The sequence below is a fragment of the Botryllus schlosseri genome, chromosome 7 (genome assembly GCF_051294905.1).
Source record: "Botryllus schlosseri isolate E-star chromosome 7, Bs_hap1, whole genome shotgun sequence".
In the NCBI taxonomy this organism is placed as follows: domain Eukaryota; kingdom Metazoa; phylum Chordata; class Ascidiacea; order Stolidobranchia; family Styelidae; genus Botryllus; species Botryllus schlosseri.
In genome coordinates this window covers 11,706,452-11,724,033 of record NC_137242.1, presented here as the reverse complement: position 1 = coordinate 11,724,033, position 17,582 = coordinate 11,706,452, and the positions used below count along the sequence as shown (strand labels likewise).

General features: G+C 39.6%; 1 protein-coding gene across 2 annotated transcripts in view; it reads right to left on the bottom strand.

The window, feature by feature from the left end:
* Nucleotides 1–16,883, bottom strand: part of LOC145442217 (carbohydrate sulfotransferase 10-like) — a 29,504-nt gene extending 12,621 nt beyond the window's left edge. Inside the window, exons 1-4 of one of the 2 annotated variants that reach the window (XM_080320124.1) lie at nt 15,964–16,883; nt 10,091–10,279; nt 3,737–3,864; nt 1,232–1,425 (exon numbers count right to left, since the gene is read on the bottom strand). In XM_080320124.1, coding sequence (XP_080176250.1) covers nt 1,232–1,425; nt 3,737–3,864; nt 10,091–10,279; nt 15,964–16,053 — 601 coding nt within the window. In that variant the 5' untranslated portion in view covers nt 16,054–16,883. The remainder of the gene's footprint in view (nt 1–1,231; nt 1,426–3,736; nt 3,865–10,090; nt 10,280–15,963) is intronic. The other variant, XM_080320125.1, reaches the window with a different exon arrangement.
* Nucleotides 16,884–17,582: the final 699 nt, after the last annotated feature.

Below are 17,582 nucleotides of genomic sequence, written 5' to 3'. Positions count from 1 at the left end.
TATAGCAGACTGGAGGTCACGAAATAACATTATGTAACGAAGTCGTATACCAACGGGTCCGCCCGTCCGAATATGTTTAATTATTATTTACGGGCCCTACAGTGTCCAAGACACCTCACTCAGCTCTACCGGTAAATCTAATTACGTGAGCAGAGAGGACAAGTAATTGATAGCAATATATATGCATTTCCCGATCTTATTGACCTATTTTATTTTGAATTATCGAAAATTTTCGCGCTAATCGCTGGCTCACTTCACGGTGATCCTGATTTCTTGGCAGAAGTGAACAACGGGGGGGGGGGGGGGGGATCGGTTTATCACCCTATGGGAGCTCAAGACCTAAGTGTTTTGAGGGGCCTGACGAAGTGCTGTTTCGTTCCTGCCAACGGATATACGCCCGAAGAGGTTTAATTATTATTGAGTGGTCCTACCTTTTGAAACACAACTCACTCGTCTCATCCGGTCAATCTGATTACGTGAGGAGAGAGAGGATAAAAATTGATACCAATATATTTTCAATTCCCGATTATATTGACCGATTCAATCATGAATCATCGAAATTTTTCGCGCTTCGCGCGATTAGTCGAGAGAAGCTGCCTAAAACGGACACCCGATTTAGATGCTAAATAGCGGTAAACAGCTATCTAGCCTGAGGGGCCAAGAGAAACGTTTTGGAGGGGGGCTGACGAAGTGCTGTTACGGCCCTGGGTATTTATAACTAATTAACGGATAGATGTGCAACAAGTGACTCACGATTGAATACGCCGAGATGCGTACTGCTTAGCCGGCAAAAACACCATATTTGGTAGTCCTATAGCTCGCGACCCAAGTGTCCGAATAATTTGATATGACGGTGTTTATCGAGAGGAGTCGCATTGATTCCAAAAATACGAATTGAAATCTCGCCAGGGCAATAAAACTCCGAAATAGCCAGCAAAGGTTGATTGTTCTGAACAACGGGAGCGCGGCCACATAATGGCCAATGGCGTCAAGCGAATGATCGGAACAATGCGAATTTTCATATTTTGGTGACTATTTCGGGTTCCTTTCATTGCCCCCTGGTGTTCGTGCGGCCACCACCGTACTCTGAAATTCTAAATTTGGCCCTGCCACCGAAAAAGGTTGGGAACCACTGCTGTAGACCTATACCACATTGCAACACACAATTCAAAAAGTATGGTACTCCCGGAGTTGTGCGATACACCCGGTTGAAAAAAACCTATGCACTTACTTGCGCTCTTGTGAATCCGTTTGGAGACATTGTAATAATAAGGATCCCTGTCAGTTTCGAGCTTATCACGGTATGCCGAAACCAATCTTTCTAAGGGGTCCCTCGTCGTCATTATCTTGAAATACTGGCGAAGCCTTTCGCTGATATTGTTTACATGCGTCTGATTTTCCAGATCGAATTTAGTCCACATGAAGCTGTACAGTGTATACATCGAAACGTGATTTACTGAGCGATCACTAATATAAGGATATTGTAACGGGGTGCTTTTGCTTGAGATGTACTTCACAGCAGTTTTTATAGTGACTGTGGCAATACATAGGCTACTTTGTGTTTGAAGGTTTATCTAGATCACAGATCAGTATAGTTCGTCTCCCGTGAGTGTTGGGAAGTCGCTACCTTCGTGTCGCAAGTCATATCTGTTACGCGTGTTATTGTATGTATATTAGGGCTCTTCAAAAATGACTTTTTGTCTCAAATCGTACTGGCTACTTGATAAAATTGTTAGGTTACCTAATTTAAGCCTACACACAGAATTTGGTTCAATTCCAGCCAGTAACCGCTTTGCTACAGGAGAAGAAAGTTTCTATTTATTATATCGAAATAAATAATAAAAAAATTGAAAATTTTTTGTTCATACCATGAAAGTGTTAGGCTGTCTAAAGAAACGATGCTCACCAAATTTGGTTCAATTCCAACCAGTGGAAGCGGAGTTATTGCCGTCGAAAAATTTGGATTTGAATAAAATAGTATTTACGGTGACCGATTCTTTGTTTCTTTATTATAGTTGTGCTCACCGTAAATACTATTTTATTCAAATCCAAATTTTTCGACGGCAATAACTCCGCTTCCACTGGTTGGGATTGAACCAAATTTGGTGAGCATCGTTTCTATAGACAGCCTAACACTTTCATGGGGTGAACAGAACATTTTCAAATTTTTTATTATTTATTGTTATATAATAAATAGAAACTTACTTTTCCTGTCGCAAAGCGGTTACTGGTTGGAATTGAACCAAATTTTGTGTGTAGGATTAAATTAGGTAACATAACAATTTTATCAAGTAGCCAGTACGATTTGAGAAAAAAAGTCATTTTTGAAGAGCCCTAATGTATATATTATGATGCTGTTTCCTTGTAATGTAGTGGTGCATGACGTCATGTCATGCCCAACTTAGCATAACGAGATCCCTCATACTTGAGCGCCTTATCCATGCTGTTCATCTTTCTGTTGCTTGCACATCGATGCAGTAATAAATGTGGACCAAGAAACAATATCAAGCCATTGCACGTTATGAATCGAATCAAGTCAAGTCACGAGTCAAGTTGAATTTCCGAGGTAGCCTACAATGTAGTTTTCGAAGTCATTGCGCTGCAGTGCCCTGCTCTCTCTCTCTCTCTCTCTCTCTCTCTCCTATCCGTTATGGAATATTACCATATCACGTGACTTCTATTCACCGTTGGTATAAAACCAAGTGCATATCGTATATTGGAGTCCTTGAGAATATGAGACACAAGTGTAATACAAAACCTACTGTTTGATTCATCCGTACAATATATATATATATAGAAAAGGCAAATGCATGGTCGTCTGTTGAACAGCTAGTCAAGAACTCATTCGTCAGGATGTTCGTACCAGATATACCGCCGCAGTTGAGTATATTTGTAAGTCGTTATCCGTAGACAACGGACTCGCTGTATACCCTCACAGGCTATTGGACACGACAAACGTTATATAGCGTTTTGCTACCCGTCTGAAATACAGATTGAGTCACCATTTTTTCTGAATCGAGGAACGAATAGACACTGTTAAATTAGGGTTACCATACGTCCTCTTTTAAGAGGATTTGTCCTCTTTTTTGACTTTTTTTGAAAGTGTCCTCAACCACCTACCAATGTGGAGAGGAAAACGGTATCTTGAGCTCTCAGCGGTAAGTTTTTTTTTAGTCAACCGATCACAAAGTGGGTAAAATTCACCGATTTTTGAGAATTCTCCTCAAATTCTGAAAAAGTGTCCTCTTTTTAGATTTCCAAAATATGGTAAGCCTAAGTTAAATATACATTCAAAAAGGCTTTGTATCGCTCACTACTAAACTACGGAGGCCCAGTCTATAATTGCTATCAGCCAAAATAAAGGACATAATAGGAAATCTCAGAAAGTTGAAACAAATTGATATGATGCAATAGGCCCGCTATTGACCTGCACTCCCATGATATACAATTTAAGTCTGCTCCAATTGCTGAAGAGTAATATACACGTATAAACTATATTCATTCCATTTAAATATACACGAGGGCTGGTTAAGGTGAACGCTAAGCACCGAAAATTCGCCTTGACTTGACTCGAATCACCTCCAAAAATCGAGTAACTTGACTTGATTCGAGTCACATATGCAATGCCTCGAGATGACTTCTGACTCGAAGCAGTGAGCTTTTCCAAACACTGATCAAGTCTCAGGAGTCGGAATCACTGAATTCACAGTCGTGGTATATGCACCATGATGCTTACTTATGCGATTTGGAGAGGACGATATTATCCTCTGGTCCTGCTTCATATCCCTCCAAATGTCCATCCATAATCAACATTAAATTTCTCCATTGAGTTGTTCCGCACTTGGGAGTTTCACATAATATGAACTGCAAATCAAATGTATTGTGTCGTCAAAATAGTCCTTTGCAAGTGTGCATGCAATGAATATTGGAGCATATTAGAAATTTCATAGGATATCGAAATAATATCATACGGAAGTCCAAATGAGTTAACGCTTGGTATTTAACATATATAATGCACGGTCTTGAGCAGGTATGGGCAAACTTTATAGCTCAAGGACTGCATTCAATAACCGAATCCATTTGCGTGCCGCACTACATTAAAATTTAGATTATAAACCAAAACCCAATATTTTTTAAAATTATATACACTGACCGATGACACGGAGATACTAGATAACCAACGTACATATAAAATAGGCTTAAATCAGATATTGATTTGATTATAACGTTAACACGTCAGAAACAATATTATTTTACAATCTGATCATCAACAATAACCAATTTGCTAAAATTAGTGATCAAAGACGGTTCATGGCGATTCTAAGAACAGGCTAGAAATTTGAATCTGTGGGCAGCGATCTGTTCATATAGATTTGTCGTAGGCTGCCGAGCCCCCTGGTCTACGGTTGGGACAAGATATCTACCGGAAAAAGCTAATTAACATATTGTCCATAAGGTTACAATATATACGTATGGTAACTCTATCCTGTGACGTAGCAGAAGGTGCCCAGATCTGTGCACTGTCTGCATATGTCTGTTTTCCAGATTTTGACAGCCCACGACGTCGTAATTATAGCTGATTTTCACAACTTCTTACTTACTTGAGTAATGTTTAACACAAGCAAATTCTACTTCTACTTCAAGTAGTTTAAGGATGCTTCTGGAATCATCGGTACTTCTAATCCTACTATTTGACTTTTTTGTCGCTAACTCTACTCTACTTGAGTAGCGTTCTCTAATACTTTGACCGGAGACGCCTATTTTTGCAAGTGACAGAAATCTTTAGTGACATAATAACGCCACTATAACGATTTTACAATTGGATAAAATAAATTGTGGGGTGGTTCATCGAGAGAAACGCGAAATAACAAAAGACGTGACAAATTCGCGGAGTTTTGAAAATACATCAGGTACCGATGTTGATGTTTTGGTATTCATGGTGTCACGACTACTGTGTACACCATAGGCCTGTATTCTTTATTATGATTTCTGGACTGCTGACGTAAAACCCGGCACCGACGGAGATGAGGATCCTAAATGAACCTTCAACACTTGGGTAGAAATTCTGAAGAACTGGAACTCGCAACCCATAGGGGAGATGTGGTACCGATGGATCACTGGGACCGAAAATACTTTAAAAATTCTCTATGTTAATTCCATGATTACACTCCGTGAACTTGTCTACAATTGCTTGCTGGCAAAATCTTTCCTCACATACAAAAAAATTCCACGTGCGCGAGCAATCGGGTCTCTCACAGATGTTTTTTGTTTTGGGGGGTGTAAAGTAAATTTATATCGACATATACATGTTTCTTTGTAACCTTCAACACGAACAAACCAGCAATCATTTTTATTGTGAAGTGCAGGTCTTGTATCAGGCTATATAATGGCACCTATTATTTTTTTCAGTACTTTCCTTGATTGGAATTTTTTTCGATTCATGTATAAAATGCGTGGGGTGGGGACTGATGATACAATAGCCAAATCAAGCAAAATAATCCAGCATACTAATCATAAAACAAATAAAACATGCCTACGTACCGAAAATCTTTATGTAATAATTGCATATGATGTTTTATCGCTATAACGAGGTGTTTGGTAGTCACACTGTCGATTTTCGGGCAATATGTATGTACCCTCAAATTTATAAGTCCGAGCCTAAATCGAAACGTGATTTTATGACAACATTTGAGTTAATATTTATTCTATTTCTTGACGGTTGCGATCAAACATTCTTCTTTGGCTTACTGTAGCTTGGATTATAATACTGAGCAAGAAAAGTTGTCACATCTGAGGTATTTAGGGTGTATGTGTCATAGGTCCCCGGGTCGTGTGCCATTGGGCCCACCGGGTGGGGGACGATGACACGTTTGAGCAACAAATTTTGAACGTCCATAAATATTTTTTGAAAAGACGGATATTCATGTATATGTGCGCGATAGGTAGAGCTTGTATCAAAGTGCTGAGCCAGCAAAAGACCTGCTGTTTTCGGCTGAACATTTTGGGGCCAGCGATCATTTTCCAATTTTTGATCCATCGGTACCACATCTCCCCTATGTATTGCAGCACATGCGGCGAGATAGCCTGTTGGTATGATCGACAGCTGCAAAACCAATGGCAGGAGTTTGTATGAAGCGACAAAACAGGTGTGTAAAGCAGAACTCCTGAATTATAGGGTCCGTGGATTCTTCGGGGGCTCGCAGATTTCTATCCAAGGGGTCCATGGAAGGTGAATAAAAAGGCCAAAAAGTAAAAAAGTGAATAAATCTGGATATACGACCAATCTGTGGATTGATCAATCCAGCGATTAGGAAATAGATGATATCCAGCGATTAGGAGAGATAGAGAGAGAGAGAGAGAGATGGTATTCTTTTTCGCCTGCACCATCGAGATGCTTTGACGACGGAGATGCGATACGGCCTTTATAGTAAGGTCATCTAGTCTGCACTCTGCACCCCCGTTTTCTTCCTCTTACATGCTATCCGTGATTGCTGAGCGCCTGGCAGGATAGCCGTGGATACCAGTTTTCGAGTCTTTGGTCTGACCCGGCCGGGGATCGAACCCACGACCTACCGATCGAGAAGCCGGACACACAACCGTTACACTATCTCGCTCGGTAAGGAAATAGATGATATTAAGCGATTAGGAAGTAGATGATCTCTGCCAAAGTAGTAATCAGCATTTTCCTGTTGTCAATGCTCATGCATTTTGTTACATCATGTATAGCCGCCACGAGCGACCCAGGGTGCATTTAGCTAAATGTGCATTATGCCAAATTCCATTCCCCTTTAACTTGCAATTGAAACCTATCTGCATGTTCATTGTTCAGTAATTCATAGATTGTGTCACGTTTTTCAATAGAGATATAGTTTCATCAATGAACAGACATGGTGCAAAAGGCATCCAGATCTATACGTATCATACACACATATGTACATTCAGTCCTTTAATTCCAGAGGTGGTCAAAGTAGTCAAGAAATCTACTCAAGTAGAAGTAGAGGTAGCGACGAAAAAATCTACTTAAGTACGAGTAGAAGTACTTCTTCCATAAGCAACCTAAAACAACTTGAAGTAGAAGTAGAATATACTGACTTTAAAAGTACTCAAGTAAGTAAGTAGTTATGAAAACGATCCTAATTCGTTCACATGGATTGTAAAAAGGTGCAAATTGAGCTATGCGATAGGTGACGAGCTTGATTCAGATTCATACCAGCAGGTATCCAATTTTCGCCCACATCATGGGATGAAAATGATAGTATTCATATGGAAATGCGATGCCAATCCTCTGTTTTCTCGAACAGCATGTTTTAGAAAATAGCATGGTGTGGCGCCATTCCCCATATTATAAGGCTCGTAGTTTAGTCGAAGAGAAATACGGAGAAGTTGTATAGGATACGGTGTAAACACTTTGCGCGATTAGTTAACGTTAATAAGAAATATGATGGACCGTGAAAATGCCATATTGCGTAGCTTTATTTCCAGAAATTAAAGGCATTACTTCACTTGCTTTTATACTTCAACATGTATGTTATCCACACGAAAGAACTGATAATAATTATAACTCAAAGTATATGATACTGGGAATTGAAAGTGAATTATAAATACACCTTCTAAAAGCAGAACATGTATTTCATGTTTTTAGTCCAGAAAATTGCAAAGGTGGTATGCTAAAACAGCTCTAAAACTAAAAAAAAGTCAGAGTCCACTTTTCCGGATTCGGACATTCCATGGTCATGCTAGATTACGATATGACAAGTGAATGCTAGATGGCGAATCATCAGTTTCAAACATTATATACTGTGATGAATTATTTGATATGGACGAAGGGCGACAATGTGGTGTGAACGGAACCACGCCAACCCTTTACCTAAATTATATTCACCGATACTTTCGTGAAATCATACTGGATACTCCGTATCCAGCACTGCGCGCGAAGCGCGACGAAAATTCTGGGCTTTACTCAACTTTTATGAAAATTAAATGTTGATACTCCGTGAAAACAGCCCCGAAATTCCTCAGGCTATCTTTCTGAATATAAGATTAAACTACTTCTACTTGACGAACTGAAAATAGCGAAAAGTAAGTAAGTAGATCACAAAATATTACGAAGTAGAAGTAGCGAAAATCAGATCTACTTGAGTAAGTACCAGAAGTAGAGGAAAACTACTTGAGTATTTCGAAAAAGTAGAAGTACTTCGTTACTGACCACCTCTGTTTAATTCCTAGTTTTTAATTACCAGGTGGATAATTTTCATATTATATATATTGATCATTAAAGTCACTCATTATTTCTAACAATTGGTTGGGAAGTGAAGTCTGGATCCAATGTTCCCTCTGATTTTTGACGAGTCTGCGCACACTCACCGACTTGCTGACAGACGCTCGGACAACAGTGCGTATCACTTCGGATTTTTTTGTGCGCAACTTAGATTTTCTTTGCGCAGAGACCGTATCAGCACTGCGCATTTGCGCATGTGCGCACCTTAGAGGGAACATTGCTGAGATCCGTGCCATAAACCCTTTTGGATTGGTATCATAAGTATTGTGACCTCTGTGAATGACGGTAATTTTGCACGCATAGTGAATATACTATTGAGGATATATAGTGTATGAACAGGGGTCTTCAACACGCGGCCCGCGAGGTCATATTTTGCGGCCCGCTACTTGATTTGAGATTTCGGAAGAAAGCTAAGAAAACCATTTTGAAATGCTACAGTTCCAACATGTTGTTGTTGTTTCAAGATAAGCTATTCTCATATGCCCAACATCGCTATTCGTCACTATAGCTTTGGCTTTAGCGATGGCAACAGCATTCGATCGAGGGAGAATAATCAGCTGATATGAATGTGCTGGGCATATTGCCTTGCGTGTAATTGCCCAAACACTGCCAAGACCGAGACGCTTAGAAAACGGCATAGGGTAGTGGTTCTCAAACTGGGGGCGCGGCCATCTTGTGGGGGCGTGAAAGCATCAGAAGGGGACGCGGAGCCGCGGTCAACTGGGAAAATATTTCGCATACGGCGCGATTTCCATCACCTTAAATATTTGTGAATTCTCCGTAATTCATATCATGGAATTCTCTCATCAACAGTCATAAACTTCCATGTCATCAAACTATCCGCTGGAATTGGTAACATTCTGGTTGCATTTCGTGCTATGACGATAAGGGGAAGCGAAATTTCCCAGTATCATGAAGGGGACGTGTCTAAAAAGGTTTAACAACCACTGGCTAAGGGCTTCATCCCCACAAGATCAAGCTTAACATGGAGATGGTCTTTCAGCTAGTAACGTATCTAGCTAGCCCCAACATCGATTCCTGAGTCGCTGAAAAGTGTTTCCTGGTATCGTGCACAGCTCAGAGTTCAAAATAAAATGAAATTGATGATAATGACTTTTGTAGTATTTGTATTCCTTTAACAAAAAACTACTTCTTTTGTGGTCACTAAGCCCATTGCCTGTTTTAGGTAGCACGGTGTTGTACTGACGTAGAGTTTTAAAATGTTGTTGCCTAGTTTATATCGATATTGAACTCATGCGGCCCCCGGGGTTACGAGATTTGAAAAGTGGCCCACGACTCGTTTTGAGTTGGCGACCCCTGGTGTAGAAGCACTCGGTTTTGTATCGGGTAAATTTGGTCTCCAACATTGTTTTCAATACGGATTTCAATCTTGCTGGTTGATGGCACAGTGTGGATATTGCATGTTTTGCGACTTCTGTTTCATAGGAAAGACCAAACTGAAGCATTTTACATGGTTAATTCGAGTCTGTAGTTATGAATTCATGGCGATGCCACAACTGTCAAAAATAAAATCTGAAAAATGCCAAAAATTAGCTAGTTTTGGCATATGCCAAAATTAATGCGGCTTGCCTATTAGACTTTTGAGTAGCCGTGGAAGTATAGTCTCAAACATAGCCACACGAGTACGTACTGCAAATGGGAAAAACCGACTTGAGTAATCCGAGTACTTCGATCATTACTGACCACCTCTGGTAATAAAAATAAACATAGACATGATATAAAGTTAGGTACTGCAAAGTTGACACAATATCAGGAATTGAAGAAGAAAGAAACAACCGTCTTGCTGCAAACCTTCATAGCGTCCGAAAAATACAGCCGGGGCCGTACGATGGCGTATCTCCTCGACCAGCTGGCGATGGTCACGTTTATAGGGGGGAACTTATTGAGTTTGCAAAATTTCTGAATACTACTTTTCCGTTTTTCATTGACTTCTTCTGCCATTTGAATACTGGATTTTTCAAAGCCACGATGAGTTATTTCCTGTTACAAAAATGCAATAGGTGTATTTGTGATGTTGCAAATTGAACTGATTATCGTGTAAGACAGTAACGGGAAGTTTTTCAAGTGTATTTCTAGTCAGTTCGGAAATGATATTTGATTCTTGTAAGATGAAGGCACAATATACTGGCTTAGATTATTTAAATTTACCTAATGCATGCATGTTATGAAATAACGATATATTTTCATTTATGTCTCATATCCTATAATATTATCTGCTAATCTATTTCGTGGCGTACATTATTCCTATAATAACCGTCGGATATTGAGTGAGACTCGAGTCAATTTTGTCGTATGAATAGACTTGACTAGAGTCACTATGTAAAGATGAGTTAATTCGGCGCCTCAAAAACGGGATTTAGTTGTGAAACCAAGCAAAATTTTAATGAGCGATACAATGCCCTTTGACATATTCATTTCACTTTATATTCGTTCATCGATCAGAACAAATGGCGATCCAAACAGCTTCAAACAGCTAACAAAATGCATTAACTTTGAATCAAGTTTGTGAATTGACTCTTGATTTAACTTTACTCGAGTCAACTTCAAAATTCGAGTGACTTGATTTGACTCGAGTCAACATATGCAATGACTTGTGACTCGAAGGTATATAGTGACTTGTTTCCAACACTGATTTTACATTATTCGAAGACCGATGGTAAATTGCTGATAAACTGTATTATTTTTCAATAATTTGACTACTAACACTATCAATTGTGTTACTGTAAACAATTGCTATTTCATTTGTTTTTTAGAGATATTTCAGAGTATGGGCTTCATTATAATTACTACTATTATTATGGTACAGAAACAGTGGCGTTTATCGTCTTGGCAGGCCCTGGACACCACGACTGTAAGTTTTGCAATGTCCATTCTTGAACTCTGAGTTATATAATGTTGTTGGAGGTTTCCAACGTTTCTGATATGCAGAACAGGGTTCGAATCTAGTTGCGATGTGTCGTGGCGGTGATGTTTTTTCTTGATTTGACCATTGCTCACGACAACTCGATTTTACTATCTATAATAATAGTATAAATAATAATCCACTGTACCACTTGCTTGCTAGGCGACTTGAAAATAAATTGATTTGAGTCGTGGTCATTTACATTTAAATAAACTTCTACCGGACTACAGCCAGCTATCATTATTAAATTCTTTATACGCAAGTCACTTCGCCAAAATGACTTGACTTGACTTGACTCGCCGCTTCAGAAATGCGGATTGACTCGTGAGTCGTGATCCGGAGCAATATTTACGAGCCAATTTCAAGTCATCAAGTAAACAGTGTCGATTAAATAAGTGTATCTTATGTACAGTGGTGGCTTTTGGGGTGGGCGAGGTGGGCGGTCGCCCATGGCCCCCTGGTCGAACGGCCCCCCTCTTTGGTGTGAGCGCTTTTTTTTAAGGATTATAGCGAATAAACGTGGAAATCCGTGTAGCAATCAAGAAGATGATTCCGTATATATGTGTCAATCATCAAATCTCTGCATTTGTTAGAAAAGTCCCATGTATCCTGATAATCATCAAGTCTCTGCATGCGACAGAAGTAGCCTAATTAGTTTTAATGAAGTCTATCCTTGCAACCACGCAATAATAGATATGGTCTAATCCAGAGCCTGTCTCAAACCTTAATGTGGCGCTGTCATATTACTAAGGTCAGCCAAGCCGATAGCTTTCCGTAATGGCGTGCTCTATTTAGCCTGCAGCAGTATAATATCGCTAATCTATTATTCCACGCTACATGCCATACATCTTCCACATGAAGACATGAGTTATAGTTAACGGGGTCACTTCTTTTATAATTTGACAATGTATGATAAAAGAAGATTCAGGAGATAGAGCAATTTAACATTTAGGCCTGCTTCAACGCCGTGTTCAAAGCCATATACACATCACACAATTCCGTTCCATATTGCGCACTAATATTAAGGTTGAAAACAATAGATGCAAAAGGGGGGTAGGGAGGGGGCGGACCCCCCAGAAGCTACGAATACATATTTATAAGGCCCCCTGCAAGTCTCGACCAGGACCCCCCCCAATTGTAGGGACACCACGGTTTTAGTATGATCGGATTGTCTGCGATACGCCGGTGTCACTTTTGAGAATAACCAGTTATTCACTGATTGTACGTTTAGCAACGGATCTCTGTTTCTTGAGCGACTCAGTGCATGCTTACATTGCGCAGTGCTCCCATTTACCAATCCTCTCGTATAATTTAAATCGAACGAATTCAGCTCATGTGTACTATTTCTCATGGATGTGTACCATATAAACTTGTGTCAACTTCCCGAGGCTTCGTGTTCGATCCAGTATTTTGCCGATAATAACAGACTCTATAGCAGGGGGGGGGGCAACCTTTTTGCCGTTCACGGCCGCATTTCGACTACTCATGTTGCCTAGGGTTACCATACTTCCTCTTTTAGGAGGATTTGTCCTCCTTTTTCGGATTTTTGAAAATGTCCTCCGAGGACGACTAAGTGTCTTCCTTTTTGAGATTTTGCCCTCTTTTTGAGGAATTTTTGTCAAATTCATAGCAAAATTCGACTGAGATTCCGCAAATCAGCACCGAAGTGACGCTCCGACGGGTATACCGGGAGCGGAGTGAAAAGCACCTGATAAAGTGAAGAAGAAAACAATGTTTTGGTCGGCGCGCGAGAAATATGATCTTTTTTTTAGTCAACCGACTGCGAAGTGAGAAAAATTGACCAACTTATCAGGATTTTCCACCGGTATTCTAAGTTTGATAATTTTGACAAAGTGTCCTTCTTTCCCGATTCCAAAATATTGTAACCCTAATGTTGCCTACGGCCGCATTCCAGGACAAGGTTGTAATGAACTAACTGGACGCCCAACAGCCATGTCCATTTATATGTCCACTTCCGGTGAATTCAAGACTAGTCTATTTAATCATATATAGGCATGTTATACGCACCGAAATCACGAGTGATCACTAATCAGTGGTCACGTTATGGAATTTGCTCACAGTCGCGAACATTTTTTCAGATTCACATATGAATTTCGTCATTATTATTGGTAGTTTTACATAGCCGATGTCATCAGATTCATCGGTAGAGTTGACGCAAGGAGTGTTTTCGAAGATTTAGGGTTATAAAGAAATCGGTAGTCAATTCGTAAATTCAAATTGCATGTTGACGGCATGGTGACGGCCGCCAACACACACTTATTGGATTACGAGTCTACGGCCGCACAAATTCCCTTCTACGGCCGCAGGTTGGCCACCCCTGCTCTATAGCATGTAGCTATACACTGTATATAGTATAGTATACAGTTACTCTTGTATTTTATTAGCAGTTCAAGGTGTACGTGAGCGATGCAACGCATTTTCGCACTATATTTAACTTTATATTCATTATTTGATTCCGGATGAAGGGTGAATTAATCCGCCTTTCAGCCTCACACAGCTAGCAAAATGAAATGACTTTGAATCATCATTTATACTTCGAAAATTCATTTTGACTTGACTCGAGTCACCTCTAAAATACGAGTGACTTGACTTATCATCATTGGTTTTATTAGCAATTTTATCAGATCAATACACCACAAAAATGCGATACAATGAGAAGATAGGAAGGTGTCGAAGCGACTTGGAGTAGTCTATTGAATTAGACACCCACCTTAGCCAGGCGATGTAAAGAGGAGGGATGCACACTAGGGCTCTTCCAAAATGATTTTTTTTCCGAAATCGTACTGGCTACTTGATAAAATTGTTAGGTTACCTAATTTAAGCCTACAAACAAAATTTGCTTCGATTCCAACCAGTAGCCGCATTGCTACAGGAGAAGGAAGTTTCTATTTATTATATAAAAATATTTGAAGAGCTTCTTGGAGGTACAGAACTTCAATATACAATTAAATAGTATATTCATATTGAAATGAACCCGAATATTTTCGGCTGACACTCGTCAGGGGTAATCGTCAGCAACTAGTAGAGAATTGGAAAGAACATTGTATATCAACAATCGTATCACAAAATATGACGTCACCAGCATGAAATTTCGAATGAGAGAGCGTTCAATGTACTATTTTTAGGTGATACACGAACTCCTTTTGTTGACAGAGTTTTGGTTGGTGTATTTTGATAAAAGTTGATTCCAAGGCACACAAATGGAATTGCAATTGTCACAATTCCATTTGTGTGCCTTGGAATCAACTTTTATCAAAATACACCAACCAAAACTCTGTCAACAGAAGGAGTTCGTGTATCACCTAAAAATAGTACATTGAACGCTCTCTCATTCGAAATTTCATGCTGGTGACGTCATATTTTGTGATACGATTGTTGATATACAATGTTCTTTCCAATTCTCTACTAGTTGCTGACGATTACCCCTGACGAGTGTCAGCCGAAAATATTCGGGTTCATTTCAATATGAATATACTATTTAATTATATAAAAATAAATAGCAAAATATTTGAAAATTTTCTGCTCCCCCACTGAAAGTGTTAGGTTGTGTATAGAAACGATGCTCACAAAATTTGGTTCAATTCCAACCAGTGGAAGCGGAGTTATTGCTCACCATAAATACTATTTTATTCAAATCCAAATTTTTCGACGGCAATAACTCCGCTTCCAGTGGTTGGAATTGAACCAAATTTTGTGAGCATCGTTTCTATACACAACCTAACACTTTCATTGGGTGAGCAGAAAATTTTCAAATTTTTTATTATTTATTTTTATAAGATAAATAGAAACTTACTTCTCCTGTAGCAAAGCGGTTAAGGGCTGGAATTGAACCAAATTTCGTGTGTAGGCTTAAATTAGGTAACCTAACAATTTTATCAAGTAGCCAGTACGATTTGAGAAAAAAAAAGTCATTTTTGAAGAGCCCTAATGCACACTCGTGACTCGAAGGTAGTGACACGATCCCAACACTGGTAAATACACACATAATGCGGGAGCAACCTCCCCCTTACGGCAAATGGCGATGCATTTTTTACAGAGATGAGCGGATTTGAAATTTCTATGTCCTAATCCAATCCAAATCCGAACCTTCAAATCCAAATCCAAATCCTAATCCATACCTTTTTCATATTCAAGTCCATGTCCAATCCTAATCCAATTCCAACTGGAAATTCAGAAAAAATACCAATTTATGCAGTGGAGGGATTCGAAAATTTTCTTTCACAACCAACGATTCACTTGATTCAAGATAACTTAGTAACCATAGTTACATTAATAACTGATCTGAATAAAGTTTGTCGCCATTCGCCACACGACATTTCAATCTCCCAGAAAATAATTAAATCCAATCCAAATCCTAATCCGTTCTGAAAAAAATATCTAATCCAAATCCAATCCAAATCCGACAAAATTTCAAAAATCCTGTTTTTTCAAAACCTAATCCTAATCCATGCTCATCTCTGATACTTTAGCAGTTTGAACACTAATATTACGGACACGTCCGAAAAATCCGGACTTATGGCCACCCTGCGATTACCCCGCCGCAGGTCAGCCAGCTATGTCTCAACGACTCATACGTCATACATCAATAATGCGTCTTCGACTCCACAGTACTGGTTTGAAACCCACATTCACGTCAGCGTTAATGGGACATCATATCGCCGTAATGATGAATGGCGATGCCATATATTCCTCGGTGGCTTCACGACCGAAATTTGATAACAGAAATCAGATAACATGATACCTGTATGTTGACGTACCCCTCCATGTACACCATGGCTCCAATAAGTGTTATGGTCCCAAAAAGAAACAGGATATATCTTTGTCTCATCATAGCTTATTGATATGAGGTTTACATACTAGATTTATAGTTCAAACAAAGTGACACTGTGAAAGAATACCGTATCTATTTAGCGTATGAAAATTCATTTGGGTAGTTTCTGGCCCGTAGGAGTCCGACATTAGCACCCAGTATTGTTGGATCCCTGACATATACCTAGGAGTACAGTAACCCTTTGCACCACTTGACCCATACATCAGGCGTATCTGCAACCCTGCAAAAGATGGGAAATGTAGCCTCATACACATCTCCGTCTAGCCACCCGTTCATGGGCCAGGCTCTCATCGATCTCCATTTCACCATTCATCTAAATTTGCGACTCTGAAAGCTCGCTCCAGTAAACCTTATCAACGTCAAAAACCCGTGGCATGTTCTTCGTCGTTGATTCGATTAATATGCGTTGATACGGTATGAGGCACTAGAAACGGAATGAAAACTCCAACGTTTTGGATATTGAATAACTCAGCTAAGGTAGGTTTACCATATTTTAGAAATCTGAAAAGAGGACACCTTTTCAGAATTTTCAGAATTGCAAAAACGGAGGAGAATTCTCAAAAAACGGTAAATTTTTCCCACTTTGCGGTCGGTTGACTAAAAATAGGCCAACTTCTCGCCCAGTTCCCGAAATACCCGCCGGAGCGTCACTCCGGTGCTGATTTACGGCATATCAGTCCAATTTTGCAGTAAATATGACCTAAATTCTCAAAAAAGAGGACAAAATCTCAAAAAAGAGGGCAAAAGGGCGTCCTCCGAGGACACTTTCTAAAAAAGTAAAAAAGAGGACAAATCCTCTTAAAAGAGGACGTATGGTAACCCTACGCTAAGGTGCATGATAGTTGACTACCACGCTATTTTTGACACTTATCTTGCTATTCTTTGTATCACAATTTTCGGGCACTTGGAATCTATAAATAAACTGAACTTTCGTGCTCACTAAATAACGGTCATCCGACCAACTTATATACCAATTGCTCGATATCAAAGTAATGGAGCACCGCTGTTCGGAGATACGACGCTATAACCACCAATGTGCCTACACGGCGGATTGTTATTACTATATTGTACAGTGCGTTTATTGACATTGGTGTTCGTTCAAACATCCCGATATCTCGTCATTTCCTGACGGTCGTGCGAGGCACGTCAACAATTTAATTTCGAGAGGCCGCAATATGACTACCGTGAAATCACCCAGCTTGGGTATGAGATGGAAAAAAACAATATTTACCGCATCTCGTTGGAGCAAAGTATACCCCACCAAACTTGAATGGCTCGACTCGGTAATTGGCCGTAACGAAAACCAAACTAACGATTGTTATCAACTCCTAGAGATTTAATATAACATATCTATCCCGCGCTTTAAGATCGTGCCCACGTGTCAGCACGACTGTAACGTGTTCACCAAAAATACCTAATTAGCGCATGAATATATATTAGAATAGAAAAATAATGAAATCCCAGATCTAGAAAGTAAGCTAACCGAAAGACCATAAATTACAAATTCAAGAGCGTGTCTCGAGTCTCGA